General features: G+C 35.0%; 1 protein-coding gene and 1 long non-coding RNA gene across 12 annotated transcripts in view; both read right to left on the bottom strand.

Moving 5' to 3' along the window:
- LOC125964569 (uncharacterized) overlaps nucleotides 1–17,574 on the bottom strand; it is a 348,406-nt gene that overhangs the window by 100,613 nt on the left and 230,219 nt on the right. The gene's annotated exons all lie outside the window — the stretch shown is intronic.
- Nucleotides 1–17,574, bottom strand: part of ATP11B (ATPase phospholipid transporting 11B (putative)) — a 138,826-nt gene that overhangs the window by 100,613 nt on the left and 20,639 nt on the right. For 9 of the 11 annotated variants that reach the window (XR_004476027.2, XM_033403105.2, XM_033403099.2 and 6 more), the window contains exons 2-7: nucleotides 14,471–14,587; nucleotides 8,402–8,491; nucleotides 6,667–6,747; nucleotides 1,401–1,508; nucleotides 1,087–1,215; nucleotides 357–460 (exon numbers count right to left, since the gene is read on the bottom strand). Coding sequence is in view for 10 of the 11 variants with exons in the window: in XM_033403105.2 (XP_033258996.1) it covers nucleotides 357–460; nucleotides 1,087–1,215; nucleotides 1,401–1,508; nucleotides 6,667–6,747; nucleotides 8,402–8,491; nucleotides 14,471–14,587 (629 nt within the window). In the remaining variant the exon portion in view is untranslated. The remainder of the gene's footprint in view (nucleotides 1–356; nucleotides 461–1,086; nucleotides 1,216–1,400; nucleotides 1,509–6,666; nucleotides 6,748–8,401; nucleotides 8,492–14,470; nucleotides 14,588–17,574) is intronic. The other 2 variants (XM_049710644.1, XM_033403103.2) reach the window with 2 other exon arrangements.

Raw genomic sequence — 17,574 nt, 5'->3', positions numbered from 1 at the left:
ACACACGCACTCACACACGCACACCATTAGATTATTTTCTTCTAAGGAAATAATCTTATTTCTGTTGTAACTACTATTATAGTTATAAAGTTTATTGCTATTGTTATAAAGCCAATTCATACCAAAGTAGAAGGTAATAGGAAAGAACATGTGACTAAAAGCATGGCTTTTGAATTAATACTTTGGCTTAGAATTCTGGCAAATTCTGCTTTTAGCTTTTTTCCCCTTTAACTGATCGCCCACCTTGCTCCCCCCAATAATGTCAATTAGCTAACTATCTCAGTGCACGTTTATCATTGTAAAAATGAAATCTGTAAACAGAACTTAAAATGAGCATGGTGATTATCACACCATACCTGTACAAGTCTGCTTCTGGTTGCTGACATTCTATCACAGCTATAAGAGTGTCCAAATTGGCAACTGTCTGTAATACTGCTGTTTCTGGAACTGCCACATGGGTCTGAAAAAAAGAAAAATTAAATCACAGTTTTGAGATCTACATGGAACTTTAGATAACATTTATTTCAAACCTCTTTTACATATGAAATCACAGCATTCTGTAGCTGAGATCACTTAGCTAGATGGCAGAAGAGAAAGAAGAATGTAAAATAACAAGTAGTAAAAGGAGCTACTGTGATTACCTGTCTACAGAGGACATTTGCATACCAGGAAATTTAAGTCTGTGTTAACAATCATTACTGCTCTAAGTTTATTATAAAAAATTTAATAGGGGGAAAAAAGTGTATCAAATAAAATCCTTGATTGTATTAATACTTTGAAAACTGAGAAAAATGTAAATGTGTCCCGTATCTAAAAAAGCACCAATGTATTAGAAGATTATTTTTTTCCTAAAAACACTTTTCGCTTTTCTTAAACTTGACTAAATTATGTGAGGCTCCCCTTGAAGTAAATGTATAATAACATTATTTCTTTAAAAAAAACTTAACTTTTAAAAAGTTTCAGTAATTTAAAACATTTCTCCTTTATCAGGTCAAACTTTATTACCTTAACCAAAGGAAAGTATTACTATAATCCAAAGACATTTTGTTCACCAAGAGCGACGCTCAAACATAAGCATGTACAAACCTTCAGGTTAGTTTCTCCATCCAAGCTAGCAGTTGTAACGTGACAAGAACCATCAAGTCGATCTGAGGACAGAAGCACCAAATCTGCAGGGAAAATTTCATCTTTGGCTACTCGAACAATATCACCCACCTATGAAGAATTTTGGGGAAAAGTGGATATACAGATTTTAAAAGGCAAAGACTAAATTTTATTGAGTTCTAAACAAGTGGTCTATCATAATATTTTAATGTAGGAAAGCAGACTTTTAACTAAAACAATCAGAGAATTTGTGATTTCAAAATATTATTGATTTCTATTATTTACTAAGTGCATACCCGAATGTTTTTTGATCTAGTTTTTACAAGGCCACCACTTCGAACAACATAAACAGGAGCTCCATTTACTTCATTATCTGAGTTATGTCTTAACCAATCTTCATATCCCTGTAAACATCAAAAGAATAAAAAATGCCCCTCTTAGTATTAGAAGATACTTTTTATCAAATGAGAAAAAGAAACATAAAAATTTCCCCCAAACATTTCATTCATTAGAATGATGTTAGGCTACCTGACTCAGGTATTTGACATTCATCACTACTAGAAACACTCTTTTCTCTTGGTTTTCATCACATACATGTTCCTGGTTTTCATACTATCTCTCTAATTACTCCTCCTCAGTTTCCTTACAGGAGGCTCCTTCTATGTCACCTTAATGGGCTTTTTTTGCACCGTTCACTTTCTCATTACCAGATTTCTTCTATCCCTGTGTCTTCAAAAAGTTCTGAAATTTAGGGACTTCCCTGGTGGTGCAGTGGTTAAGAATCTGCCTGCCAATGCAGGGGACACGGGTTCAAGCCCTGGTCTGGGAAGATCCCAGATGCCGTGGAGCAACTAACCCCGTGTGCCACAACTACTGAGCCTGCGCTCTAGAGCCCGCGAGCCACAACTACTGAGCCCACGAGCCACAACTGCTGAAGCCTGTGCACCTAGACCCTGTGCTCTGCAACAAGAGAAGTCACCTCAATGAGAAGCCCACGCTCTGCAACGAAGAGTAGCCCCCGCTCACCGCAACTAGAGAAAGCCTGCGCACAGCAACAAAGACCCAATGCAGCTAAAAATAAATAAATAAATTTATATAAAAAAGGGGAAACATAAGCATTTCACAAAGAATCCTTTGATTAAATGTTAAAGAGTGGTAATTTTTAAAAAATATTTATTTATTTTTTATTTGCTTGCACTGAGTCTTAGTTGTGGCAGGAGGGCTCCTTAGTTGTGGCTTGTGGGCTCCTTAGTTGTGGCTCACTAGCTCCTTAGTTGTGGCATGCATGTGGTATCTAGTTCCCTGACCAGGGATCAAAACCAGGGCCCCTGCATTGGGAGCGTGGAGCCTTATCCACTGGAAAAGACTTATGCTATTTTAGAGAAAATTCAAGCACTCAGAGGTATAGCACAAGTATAGATAATGGAATGATATCTAAGAAGTAACATTAAGTGATAAAAGTAAGGTACAGAATGTGTTGTAGTCTATGCTATCATTTGTGAAAATATATGCTTACTAATGTGAACACTTTGTATAGATACCTGGACTAATGTACAAATAATGGCTCCCTCAGGGGAGGAGAACTAGGAGACTAAGGGATAGGAGCATAGGAGACTTTTACTATATGTTATTTAATTAATTAATTAATTTATTTGGTTTACAATAGCCAGGACATGGAAGCAACCTAACTGTCCATTGACGGATGAATGGATAAAGAAGATGTGGCACATATATACAATGGAATAGTACTCAACCATAAAAAAATGAAATTGAGTTATTGGTAGTGAGGTGGATGGACCTAGAGTCTGCCATACAGAGTGAAGTAAGTCAGGAAGAAAAAAACAAATACCGTATGCTACATACATGTGGAATCTAAAAAAAGAAATTAAAAAAAAAGGTTCTGAAGAACCTAAGGGGAGGACAGGAATAAAGATGCAGACATAGAGAATGGACTTGAGGACACAGGGAGGGGGAAGGGTAAGCTGGGACGAAGTGAGAGAGTGGCATGGACATATATACACTACCAAAAGTAAAAAGCAGCTCGGTGCTTTGTGACCACCTAGAGTAGAGGGGTGGGATAGGGAGGGTGGGAGGGAGGGAGACACAAGGAGGAGGAGATATGGGGATATATGTATATGTATAGCTGATTCACTTCATTATAAAGCAGAAACTAACACACCATTGTAAAGCAATTATACTCCAATACAGATGTTAAAAAAAAAATTATTTGGCTGTGCTGGGTCTTAGTTGCGGCATGCGGGATCTTCGTTGCAGCATGCAGGATCTTTAGTTGTGGCATGTGGGATCTAGTCCCCTGACCAGGGACTGAACCCAGGCCCCCTGCATTGGGTGCACACAGTCTAAACTGCTGGACCACCAGGGAAGTCCCTATATGTTATTTTATACTGTTTCCATTTTTAAAAAATATGTGCATCTATTACCTAAAACTATTACAACATTATAAAATATAAAACAAATACTAAAGATTGCTCTGAAGGTCTATGTTTTTCAGGGAGAATCCTTTTGGGAAAGCATTTTTAAGACACAAATTATGCTGGCTCAATTTAAGATGTGGTATGTCAATTTTAGAGAAATTTAATTGAGAGACAAAATACCTTTCCTGAAACTGTCAAAAAGCATACTTTTATAGTCAGATGACATCAATAAAGCAATAATTTTAAAATTATCTTTTTCTGAAGTTATCATTCCATTTACTTCCATTGACAAATTTAAACTAAAACAAAAATGTATTAGAAATCTTTGGCTTACAAGTACAAATGAAAAAGTATCATTACATACAATCTATGATACAAAATAGACTGCTTTTTCACAAGAGCAGTCATAAGCAGATTTACTTAGGGTTTTATTTTGATTTTTTAAGAATCTGTTTTGTTTTGCTTTGTTTTTAGCAGTTACACAGCGATTTTATAGTGCAGGGATTTCAAGTGCTAACATAATTTCTGATTTTTCAATTGAAAACTCTAGAGACCATTTCTTGATGTTTCCTACCCTGGAAAATGTTGTTTCCCTTGATTCTTCAGACTCTGTTGTTCTTACATTCCTAATTACCTTTCATATCTTGCTTACTATTATTCTTTTGTGTAGATACACTTGTCTCCCAAAATCCAAATATATATCAGCAACAACTCTAAACAGTTGGGGAGGCATACAGTTAAAATCTTTTTAAACACAAGTTCACAAACTATAATTCATCCTACATGTCACTGCCAGATTAAGCTTTCCAAAACACTGTTTTAATTCACTATCCTGTTCAAACCCCTCCTGACAACTCTCAAAGAGTCTTCCAGCCTCTTTAATTTAGTACCAACATCCATTTCCAGTATGTTATCTTTTAGTACATTCCTACACAGGGTCAAACATTAGTCAGATATGTCATTCCGTAAAATAAGTCTTGCCTTTTCTTCCATTTAAGCCTTTGCTCAAGTTGTTTGTTTCTATCTCACCTTCTTTACCAACTATCATTTTATCCATATTCCAAAGTCTCATCTCTAATATTTCTTCCATGAAGCCTTCCTTGATTATCCAGATGAAGTGTTCCACCCTTTCTCTGAATACCTACAGCTCACTGGCTCTTTCTATGATCTTATTAAACTATAATTATTTTTGTATTTGGTCTTACCTTCTCTACTTCATACGTTTTAAGCTCATACAGGACAAAGATTATGATATTTACCAGAGCACTATATCTTGCATTACACAACTAAAGAGAACACAATTTGCAAATATAGCTGGAAGAAGTTAAAAAAAAAAAATCTAACAACTTCATTCATATTAAAGTATAAACCAGGGCAAGAAGTATTACAACATTTAACATTGCCTTAAAAATATTCAAGAGATTCATTCATTCATTTATTCACCTATCAAACAAATATTTATTGAAGGCCAAATATGTGCACAGCCTTGTTCTGGTCACTGGTAATAAACTAGTAATATAAAACAAAGTCTCTGCCCTCATAGAACGAAACATTCAAATGAAGACGACAGACAAACTAATAAACAAGCATTTATTCAATAGAACCATAGGTAGGCAAAAATGATATGAAGCAAAAAGACCAGAGCAGGAAAGAAGAGAGTGACACAGAGGTCAGGAAAAGCCTAAGATATCCAAGTGGAAACAGTTGTATTTCCAAGCACAAAGAGCTGTATATGTGTGTCTCGAGTTCAGAGCATAGTTTCAGGATACATGTAAATTTGAGACCCATCAACATATAAATGGTACCTTAAGCCACTAGATTGGAAGAAATCACCAAAAAGGAAACTATATATAGAAAAGAGGTCCAAGGGACAAATGTGTGTTACTTTGATAAAATAAATGACATCTACAAAGCCAAGTAAATATGCATTAAGTGATATGGATGCTTACTGACTTACACGAATTCTCATCTCCAACAGAACACTGAATATAGGGAAATCAAACTTAGAACGGTAGCATGATATTCTGACACACTAGATAAATAATGCAACTGTTAATCTACAGACTCCCCTTACCCATATCATGTAAGTAATAAATATACTACATCTCAGAATTATAAAATGTTTTCCAATTTTGTTTCCATGTCAATTTCCACCTTATCCCTAAATCTTATATAATGAATATTTATCATACTGACACAAGAAAATTCAAATTAACTCCCTTTCAGGAGGAAGGGTTCAGTTCTGTATAATTGAGCCTCTGGCCCAGTATCTTCTCAAAGATATTTTGAGAAGTGGTAGTATATAAACATGTCATTTCTAGGAATTTTTAAACTTCTTGTCATGTTTATCCAATAATACTGTTCTTCTATACCTACATTTTTTTTTTTTTTTTTTTTTTTTTTTTTTTTAGCGGTACGCGGGCCTCTCACTGTTGTGGCCTCTCCCGTTGCGGAGCACAGGCTCCGGACGCGCAGGCTCAGCGGCCATGGCTCACGGGCCCAGCCGCTCCGTGGCACGTGGGATCTTCCCAGACCGGGGCACGAACCCGCGTTCCCTGCATCGGCAGGCAGACTCCCAACCACTGCGCCACCAGGGAAGCCCAATATACCTACATTTTAATATCAATTCAAGATCTGGTTGAAGCTATTTCCCCTAGAATACTATTTTACATAAAAATCGACCTCACCAGAGGAAGTTGTAAAAAGTAGGAAAGCACTGTACAATTCTTATTCAGAAATGTTCGTGCCAGAAGTACATGTTCTGTTCCTTATAAACATATCCCCTTTGAACTGTATTTCCTTTAAATACGACCAAACTCTGCAAAGATGATTATAATAATTAATCTGTTTCATACATGAATTGGTTTGTACATATAAAATGCTTGTTTTTGGATGCTCCCTAGGTGTATCAAAGGAACGACATATTTTAACAATTGTAATCATCCCATCAGTCACCAGGTACCTGATAACGATGGCTTAATTCAGTTTAATTTTACCATAGGCAGAATCAAATAAATTTCTTGTTATGAAAATTATTTTCACAACAATAAATCTTACTTTGGAGTGGAAATATTAAGCAACTTCTGAATGACTTGGCAGAAAAATAACAATATGAAGTATTTCATACCTGCTTTATGGCTGTTACTGTTATCACAAAGAATAACGGGAGTCCACTGGTAATTGGACTGGTAGGTGTATCAATCATAAGCTGGATTAAAAAACAGAGAAGGCAGAGTATATTTTATATTGTACACATATTGTGTATACTGTAATAACATCTAGAACCTCATAATTATTGGGAAATCTGAAAACATTATACAAAACATGTATCATGGTCCAGATGAAAAAATAACATGAGAGAGAGACTACGCAGTGAGTGTAGTTTAGTTCACAGTTTCACAAGTTCACTTTGATGGCTTTTATATGGGGTTAGCAGAATACCTAAATCTATTGCATACCCACAAATACTGCTAGGGTGGACTCAGTCTCTGCTTTCTTAACACAGAGTACTTAAGGTCTTCTTCGGTATTTGCCTTGGAGGGGAGCTATAGCTGCTCAGAATCTCAGTTCACATTTCTTTGCCCATCCTGAGAAACGCTGTAAAGTCTGTCAGTTTTTACCCTGGGATCCAGCATAAACTCACCACTTAGGGAGAGAAAACAAGAAATGGGACTAGGGAAAGGGTTTCTTTCTACAAGTGATTTTGTTACACCTAGCGGAGCCAGAAGGGTACAACTTGGAAAATGCTGCTGCAATTATCTAAATCATACAACTGAGGTTTCAATAAACTGCTGGAAAAGAAATATTTGTAGTAATTATATCTGGTTATTTAGAACATGGGTCTAACGATTTATTAATATTCCTTTACTCTGGGTAGGCCAATTAAATTTGTTCTACTCCACACACAAGCTGAATTCCTTATCTTAGCTAGTAATTTCACAAATGCATGTTACATGGACATAGTAAGTATAAATTTCTCATTTTTCCAACTAAACCAAGCTGAAGTTCTATTGATGAAAAAAAATCAGAAGTTCCTTTTCTGTTCATGAAGCAAAGCAATTAAAAAAAAAGTTTCCTCAAGCTTTACAGTGACTACTTCACAAGTTTTTTTCTTTTGAAAGCCCAGGTTCTATGGAGAGAAAAGTTCAGAGTTTATACAAAAATTCAATGCCACACTGGAATACACTGCCAAGGTATTATCAGAAAAGAATAACCTCTTTAAAAGAAAATGACACTTATTTTAAATCCTGATTTATACTCAAGTTTCATAAGCTGTTCTCTTGATATTTTGACATTAGGAAAAAAAGCACAATGTGAAAATCAAGAAACTGTCAAACAGCTTATAATGAACATAGATTTAGGTTAAGAAAATAGTCTCCTGGAGAAAAATCAATATTCACGGGGATTCTTAAAAATTATAATTAAAAGAATTTTTTAATAAAAGTAAAATTTAAATTAAAAAAAAGAAAAGCCAAAGAAAGATTTACTTTGTACAAAGATGGTTCCATAGGCAGAAATGTGCCAAAAACATGTGCTGTATATTAAAAGCCAAAATATTTATGTCCGAGGCAGAACATCTGAAAGGATGATGTTATTTTCTTGGCTTTGATTATGATTATCAGCACCATAGCAATCAGTGATAAAACAAAATACAATTAATCTTAAAATTCACTGGCTATTTTTCAGACATCTTGATGTGGTTTAAATCATTGTATTCAGTGAATACAATGGGGAAGCTCTGCAAAAAAAAAAAAATGGTCCCACAGTCAAATGATTTAGAATGCAATATAACTTTTCCCTGAAGATATATTTTTAGAACCCATGTCTACAAACTTAACAATTTATGAAGTGATAAAGCTTACCTGAACCAAAAATATAATAAGAAAATAAAAGTTTGCCACTCTTCTGAATTGTTCAAATAAATTTTTTGGAACAAAATTCCACACAGTATACTAAAAAAAAACAAAGGAAAAAAAAAAGAAAAAAAAAGATCAATAAGTTAATATTTTAAAATAATATATACTATACACATATAATAACAAGAAAAGTAGTATCAGATTTACTAAGCCCTTAGACAAATTCATGTAACTCTCAATGCTACAAAAACTATCTGGTTTTTAGAGTTTCAGGGCTTTTATTCTATTTTTTTTCTGTCTTTTACTATTTATTGGCAATTTTAGTATAATTTTTAAAAATGAGATAAACTGGAACCCATCAATTTTGCTATTAAATTCTTAGTTTTTTAGAAGTTGGAGATGGCAGATCTAAAATAATATTTTAATAACTGATTTTGGTTTTTGGTTACACAAGACTGAACCTAATGCTGAAGATGAATTAAGAGTTGATAGAAATGCTAACACTGGATTCAATTTATTTTAAATTTTATTAAATTTATATTATATTTATTTTATATTTTATTTATTCAGAAACAGAGGCAATGGTATAATTATTCAGTTATTCCATTAAGCATGGGATATGGAAAAATAAACTAGAATGTGAAAAAGATTAAAAATTACTTTAGGTAGGTGATCACTGGTATAACCATCAAGAAAATCTCATAAAGGATATGAAAGTCTGTCACAGTGTCAATTTTTTTTTTCTTTCTTTTTTTTTTTTTTTTTAACAGTGTCAATTTTTAAAGACAGCAGAGTATAATGGTTACGAACATAGATGGTAAAGGGTTAAACTGCTGTGGCCTAAATCCTAATCCAAGGTCATTTAGTGACCTTGGACCTAATCTCTTTGTACTTCGCTTTGTGCCTCTATAAAATGAGGACAATAATAACAATCATACTGTATAGGGTTGTTATAAAAATTAAATGAGCTAATATATTTATGAAGCACTTACAACAGACCCTGGCTCATATTAACTAACTGCTGTGTGTCTGTTGTTGTATTATTCATCAGTTTATAAGCCTATAATGCTATATTATGGGGGCAGGGTAATATCGTACAAATTTTACTTGTGCCACTCACTATTCACAACACAACTTTATGCATGAAACAGGGAAACACTTCACAGCACTGTTACTTTACCCTATGTCCATTCTCTCAGTAGAATCTAAGATCCCTAGAGACATTGTTTTATTTACTGCTCTATTGCAGTTACACTAGAGCACACAGCTAGAGATCAAAACTTTAGCAGAATAGATAAGTAAATAAATATGCTTGGAAAAAGAATTTTTTTTCCAGATAATTCTCCTGATGTCAGGCAATAACCATTGGTCAATTCAACTACTGACCAATAACCATTGGTCAATTCAACTATTGACCAATAACCATTGGTCAATTCAACTATTGACCAATAACCATTGGTCAATTCAACCACTGACCAATTCAAGATTTTCTCTGGTGCAATGAAAGACAGTTCTAATTTCTGAATTTTGGTACGTCAGAAATTTGCTTCTTAATCAGTTTTTTTTTTTTTTTTTTTGGGCTGTGCTGTGTGGCTTGCAGGATCTTAGTTCCCTGACTAGGATTGAACCTGCGCCCTTGGCAGTAAGAGAGGAATCCTAACCACTGGACCGCCAGGAAATTCCCTTAATCAGTTTTTTAAGACCTCAAACATCCTTTCACATATGAACAATTTTATAAATACGGTTAGGTTCCCAGAAGAGCCCACAAAAGCCTATTTGACCCAAGGGTATATAAAGAATAGTACAATGCCTAACACCTTCCTTTCTTAGGTGAAATTATATTTTCAGTTCTAATCTGGGATACCTGAAACATATTTACCTGTGGTAGTGGTAGCACCAGTGGCTCTAGAATCTGGGATTGGGAACTATGTTCAAGGCTCTAGAGAGAAGAGAGGTAGAGACTTCCTGGAACCAGAAGAAGTCAGTGCTCAATGTGTGCATATGAGGTGGTAATTCTGGGTCAAACCATTGCCAGTTGATCTTCACTGGGGTAAAAAGGCAGTTGTCCCTACAGGGGTCATAGTATTTCCATGCAACTTCCTCAGCACCAGATCAAATGTATAAAACTTTATAGGAATTAACTTGACGATGTTCTATGTTTACATCAATCTATATAATAGTGACAATATATTTTATCTTTCAGAATCTTGAAAAGAGCAACTATATAAGTTGGTAATAAAGTAAATTAATTGGTTTCAGGATGCTCTCTTTGGCTAGCTCAATAATACAATGGAAAAAGTGAGAATACATAAAAATTTCTTAAGAAAGCTAGCTTACAAATGTTAGGAATTATTGTTTTCGGGTTTTCTGAAATACAAACATTAATAGATTGAATAAGTCTAAATTCTGCATTTGTCCTGTCACACATAGAGGAGGCACTCTAGTAGAATAATATTAAGACACATGAAAAAACTTCTAAGAAAAATAATTCATTATGCTTTAAAATTATTTTAATTATTATGTAATAACAGTCAAGAAAAATGAACTAGAAGTGTACCTTCTCTATAGCTATGTATACAACTTTATCATTGACTTTTTTTCCTCCTAAGGTCTGACATTAGTAAGAAAACAAAAACATGGTTATAAAATTAAACCTTCTGCAAGGAAATTTTTTTTTTAACGTCTTTACTGGAGTATAATTGCTTTACAATAGTGTGTTAGTTTCTGCTGTATAACAAAGTGAATCAGCTATACATATACATGTATCCCCATATCCCCTCCCTCTTGTGTCTCCCTCCCACCCTCCCTATCCCACCCCTCTAGATGGACACAAAGCATAGAGCTGATCTCCATGTGCTATGTGGCTCCTTCCCATTAGCTATCTATTTTACATTTGGTAGAGTATATATGTCCATGCCACTCTCTCACTTCGTCCCAGCTTACCCTTCCCCCTCCCCGTGTCCACAAGTCCATTCTCTACGTCTGCGTCTTTATTCCTGTCCTGTCCCTAGGTTCTTCAGAACCACATTTTTTTTTTTAGATTCCGTATATATGTGTTAGCATACGGTATTTGTTTTTCTCTGACTTACTTCACTCTGTATGACAGACTCTAGGTCCATCCACCTCACTACAAATAACTCAATTTCGTTTCTTTTTATGGCTGAGTAATATTCCACTGTATATATGTGCCACATCTTCTTTACCCATTCATCCGTCAGTGGACACTTAGGTTGCTTCCATGTCCTGGCTAGTGTAAACAGAGCTGCAATGAACACTGTGGTACAAGACTCTTTTTGAATTATGGTTTTCTCAGGGTATATTGCAAGGAAATTTGAATTTAAGATAAGGAAGTTACTATAGCAAATTAAATTAAAGACATATCATGCATCTACAATGTGTAAGACACACTATAAGAGGAACAAAGAGAAGAAGTTTAATTTAAATAGAGTAGATTAAGAACAATATATCAATAGCTATATTCAAAGATAAAGTAAAAGAAGGAATAGACAAAGAATTCAATGGGAAGGCAATTCAAGAAGTCAATTAGAAAGAAAAATTTAATGAAGGAGGTCACATTTGACACAGGCTTTAAGAGAGGAACACTCAGCAGGCTGAAAATAGGGGGCAAACAGAGGGAGAACATTTCAGGAAGGAAAGACAGAATGAACAAAGGCAGCGAGGAGGGAAGTTGATCGTGGCTTTGTGGTATAGAAGATATACAGTCTGAAAGGAGTTTAGGGAAATAATAGGGGAGTAGAAAGGTAGTAAAAAGGGAACAGTGAGAAGCCAGACTCATTTGTGGTCAGGAAAAAAAAAAGACACGGTCTATATAAATATCTACATTCTTGAAATTGTGGTCAAAAACATGAAATATACATTCTCTGCAAAAACATATAACCTACGTTTAAAAAACTGCAGTTATCAATACAAAATCATAGCAAAGGCACAGTGGTAGGGAAGTTCAACATGAATTCATGGAATAGCAGGTAATCTGGTTTGGAAGTTTAAAAAAGTGGTAATGGAATAATAAGGAAGTAATAAGGGAATAATGAGAAAGTCTCCAAATGTGCGAAAAAAGGGCAATGTTTATTTAAATATCTACATTTTTGAAACTGTGGTCAAAAACATTAAACTTCATACTGCTGCATATGAAAAGTCATAAAGATAGTTAATCTCAGAAGTTCTCCAGGACACTCAGCTTCCAGTATTGGCAGACTGTGAACTCCTAGCAGATAAGAATTATGAAAACTAGATTAAAACAAACTATTTAAAATTCTGGAACATGTCCAAAATATAGACAGAAACTGGAAGAGAGTTTAATTTCAAAAAACTTACAAATGGAAGGAATATGAATGATAAACTATGGCTTCTTAGTCTGGAGATAATATCCAACTCTCACAGCTAGAGCAGCCAAACAGTGGGGGAAAACTACCCCCTTATCAACAAAATATCACAGAGATTTAGAGTTCAGGGCTAGAAAAGTGGCTGGAAATTGATGGGAAAATACTGATCGCGAAACCATGCAAGGAAAATTACCCAAATTCAGGACATAAACTATCCAAACCTAGGCTGACAGCTAAACTATGCACTAAAAAGGAAATGAACTAATGAAACTGATACTTGCAACAACAAGGATGAATCTCAAGAGTACTGTGTTAAGTGAAAAGAAGTCAGACACAAAAGACTCCTACTGTATGATTGTATTCATATGACATTCTGGAAAAGACAAAACTATAGTTAAAGAAAGCAGATCAGCTGCTAGTGCTAAAGGTGAGGAGGAGGGGGACTGGTTACTAACTTTCTGGAGTGACAAATATATTCTGTATCTTGATGACAGCGGTCACATGTTACACATTTGTCAAAACTTATCAAATTATACACTTAAAATTAGTGAATTTTACTGTATATAAATTATACCCAGTGTTTTAAAAACTTTTTTCAAGAAGGACTTTTATTTCTTGCATCACTTACTAAGAACTGTATCATTAATCTAAAGCTCCTCTATTACCCTAGATTCTGATATTTCCCCTTCCTGCCCTCTGCTTTAGAACCACTGTCCAAAATGAGATGTCAGTAATGCGTGTGTTGCATATGTAAATAATGTAAAGCCTGGAAAAAAGGAACAGGGAAAAGGAACCATTGGCCTAAAACAACATCTTCAAGAAAAATGAGATCAGGATTAGAGAGAAAATATTAGTCGCCCTGGAAGAGAGGGAAGGAGCAATACAAAGATGCTTCTTAAGGTGGTCTATTAAGCAATAGCTATGCTCAGAGAGAACCTTACCCTCAGTTTCTGACTCACATCCTCTATAACTGCACTGTCCAATAAGGTAGCCACTAGTCACATGTGGCTACTGACAATTAAAAAAAAAATTAAAATTAAATTAAAAGTTAACTTCCTCAGTTACATTACCACATTTCAAGGCCTAAACAGCCCTATGTGGCTAATGGCTATCATATTAGACAGCATGGAAAACATTTCCATCATGAGAGAAGAGTCTACCAGATAGTCTATTTTGAAATTGAAGATTATAGAATAATGCTAAGACATCTTAAAAATGCCATAGGAAAAACTGAACCAAGGAAAAATATGTAAAAGTGAAGTGGTTCCTTGGTACTATAAAATGTTTATAGAAGAATGATAAAACTGGAGGAAGTGAGGCTTTAAAGTCACACAGAACTGAGTTCAAACTCCGATCTCATCCCTGGGTAAATTACTTCCCTGCACTTCAATTGAAAAAACTGATATAAAATGAGTATAACAACACTTTGTTAAAGCTATCTTAAAGTTGTTTTAAGAATTAAATAATATGAGAAGTACCTAATACAGTGTCTGGCACATGGTATAAATATTAGTTCCTTAGTTTAATTGCAACTAAGGGTAATTTTGGGCGTACTGGCCACCTGATATTAGCAACCAGAAACTTTTTATTTTACAGTTCACAATTTTTGTTAAGATAAATCTACCAACCACAATTTCCTTGAATTTTTAAGGATATAAATACAAACAAATCACCTTTTAAAACAAAATAGTACATAACCCACAGTTTTAGTAATAAAAGTGTTAATTCTTACCTTAGATGAAATGATTCGGTTATCTATAAATTTCTGAGGTGTGTAAAGGCCATACTGAGGAAACCTGTTGGCTATGTAAATAGTTCTTGTGTCACTTTGATGTGGTGGGTCAAAACCCTAAGGCCAAGCAAAAGAAAAATAATGGACAACAAGGTTAGTTGTTATGATTCTTTACCGCTGGTTCTATTTAACTGATCATATTACACATATTATTACTGGCCTTGACCTGCATATAGGCTCAATCTATTTAATTATCAGAAGAGTTAAGCCATATATTTTTTTCTTTCAAAGTAAACAGGTACATTTTCTTCAGATATAAACTAACTAGGTAATAACCTCTGGTAATGAAAAATAGTCCATACTCTGTCAGAAATGCTACCACAAGAAGACCTACAGAAGCACTTGAAGACAAGGCTTCTTTCCTTCCCTTTCATTCCTGGGGTTCCTTGCTTTTCTCTTAGGATAGATTCCTAGCCAGTGATATGGAAGTCCTGTGTAGCTAAGGCCTAGTCAGCATCTACCATATCTAAGGACAAAGGCTTACATTTTATTTTACACCCAGATCAACTCGGTTTCAAAGGGCTTTGTTCCCAGAGGACATAAAATGTATTGGATAGCCCAGATAAAATGTATTGGATAGCCCATTCCATACAAGCATTTCTTTGCGCTAGTTACATTATCAATCTACTCCCTGAAATATGGATATATGCTATAATTCTGGCCTCAAATTTAGAAGACCCTCAATTAAGGTACATTTAGGAATGATCTCTAGTGGAAAAGTTTGCCCTGGTGACAAGAATACTGATACTTTATTCCTACAGCATTGTACTCTTTTCCAGAGGGGCAAGTGAATCTTTAAGACTCCTTTGATAGATACCGGCATCCCTGTAAAATTTCCACTAAGCCCAGACACAAATAGTGGAAATTCCCATATTACCTACAGGGATGTTTTGTTTAGCACATCAGAATATTAGAAGTGCTATATATGGGTTTCAACTGCTGTTATTCATGGTTTTAAACAATTTATTTTGTGATCTTAGAAACAGCTAGTACAGAACTGTGCAAATTAAATATATTTGTATACTCCATTAAAAAATGAAGTTTTATTTTATTTGTTTATGCTACTTAAAGTGATGACCACATTTTGTTGATGTGCCATTATGTATCCGATTTCAAAATCAGTTTAAGGATAAAATGTGGCACACATGTTTATTTTCCTCATAAATTTTCTCTTAAACATTTCACAACTGTGCCCTGTCACAACTCATGGGAGAAAGAGGGCAGGTTCCAAAATCAGAGTCAGAACTCACTGCTCTATTTGGAATATCATAATCATTTAAAAGATATATACCATTTATTCAATCAATAACTATTTACTGAGTTTAAGCACTATGTTAAGCCATGAAGGATTATGTGATTTGTTACATACTTGAGCATATCATAACATGCTCCAACTCAATAAATAAATCAATGAACAAACAGTTTGAATGCTACTGCTGTAGTCTATGGATGTGTTTTTCAAAGATGGTCCACAGAAGTTTGCCTGTAACGTTCATAAAATAACAAAAGGGACACACAGGTAACGGAAGCATTAGACTCCATGAAGCATATTTATTCTGTATCCACTCTGTAACCATGTTAACATAACACTAAGTCATACCCCATGCATGTAAACTTCTGAGACAAAGAAAAATAAAGTAAACTTGAGGGTTTGAAAGAGTATACAAATCTTTAAGAAGATGTCAAGACAACTGAGACTGAGAACCACTGATATAAAATTTTATTTTATTTTTTGCTAAATCCCACCAAGATTATTACTATGTACATCTAAAGTTAAGAAACAAAAAACAGGGACTTCCCTGGTAGTCCAGAGGTAAAGAATCCGCCTTACAATCCAGGGGACATGGGTTCACTCCCTGGTCAGGGAACTAACATCCCTCATGTCGCAGGGCAGCTAAGCCCATGTACCACAACTACTGAGCTTGCGTGCCTCAACTAGAGAGCCTGTGTGCCGCAAACTACAGAGCCCACGCGCGCTGGAACCCGCATGCCACAACTACAGAGCCCACATACCTTGGAGCCTGTGCGCCACAACCAGAGAAGAAAAAACCCTGCATGGCACAACTAAAGAGAAGCCCGCGCTGCAACGAAGAGCCCGTGCACCACAATGAAAGATCCAACGCAGCCAAAAATAAATAAAATAATAAATCTCTAAAAAAAAAAGAAACAAAACAAATGCCCTCCCCCAAAATATACTGATGTTTACATTATAACCTCTCATTCATTACTAGAATTAATATACTATATACATAAATGCGTGCACTTTACAGGAAGCAAATGCTCATCATTCTCCATCCCTCTCTCCTGGATGAACCAGTGACCACATACTAAAGTTTTGGAACTCCTGAGATTTCTACAATTATTTCAAGGAGATATTTTGAGATGTTCCAAGAATAAAATCAGTTTTAAATTAAATTGAATTTTAAATTCAGCATCGCCATATTCCAAGAAATCATAATTTAAAATAAGATGACAATACCAAAAGGAGAATAATGATAGTATGTTTTTCCTTATTCCCAAAGATGCTATAACATCCACTTAAGTATTTTGAGTTGTTTTTCCAGTGATTAATTAAAATGACCTTATCCAATCATGTTATAATCAATGGCATGTATATACATGTGGCTGTGGGTATTTTTTTACACACACAAAATAGTTAAATTTTATATTTGTGACTGCGGTATAAGTACAGCTAAGCGTCTCTCATGGAAATTAAAGCTATAACTTCAATTCATTAGCATCAACTTCTTTGCCACAAATTCAAGTAGCCATGAAGTAAAAAGAACAAAACTGTCCAAAAATGAGAAAAGTGACTTAGGGCAGGTCTGTGAATCTCTGAAATTGTATGCAAATTTGCATATCTGTGCATTAAAAATTTTTTTTTTAAATTTTGGCCATGCCACACGGCTTGTGGGATCTCAGTTCCCTGACCAGGGACCGGACCTGGGTCACAGCAGTGAAAGGGCCAAATCCTAACCACTAGATCACCAGGGAAATCCCATACATGCATTTTGCTGATGACAGAATAGTTTTCCTCAGATTCT

The sequence above is a fragment of the Orcinus orca genome, chromosome 5 (assembly GCF_937001465.1).
Source record: "Orcinus orca chromosome 5, mOrcOrc1.1, whole genome shotgun sequence".
Lineage (NCBI taxonomy): Eukaryota > Metazoa > Chordata > Mammalia > Artiodactyla > Delphinidae > Orcinus > Orcinus orca.
The sequence above is the reverse complement of the archived record's forward strand: the minus strand, read 5'-3'. Positions and strand labels throughout refer to the sequence as shown.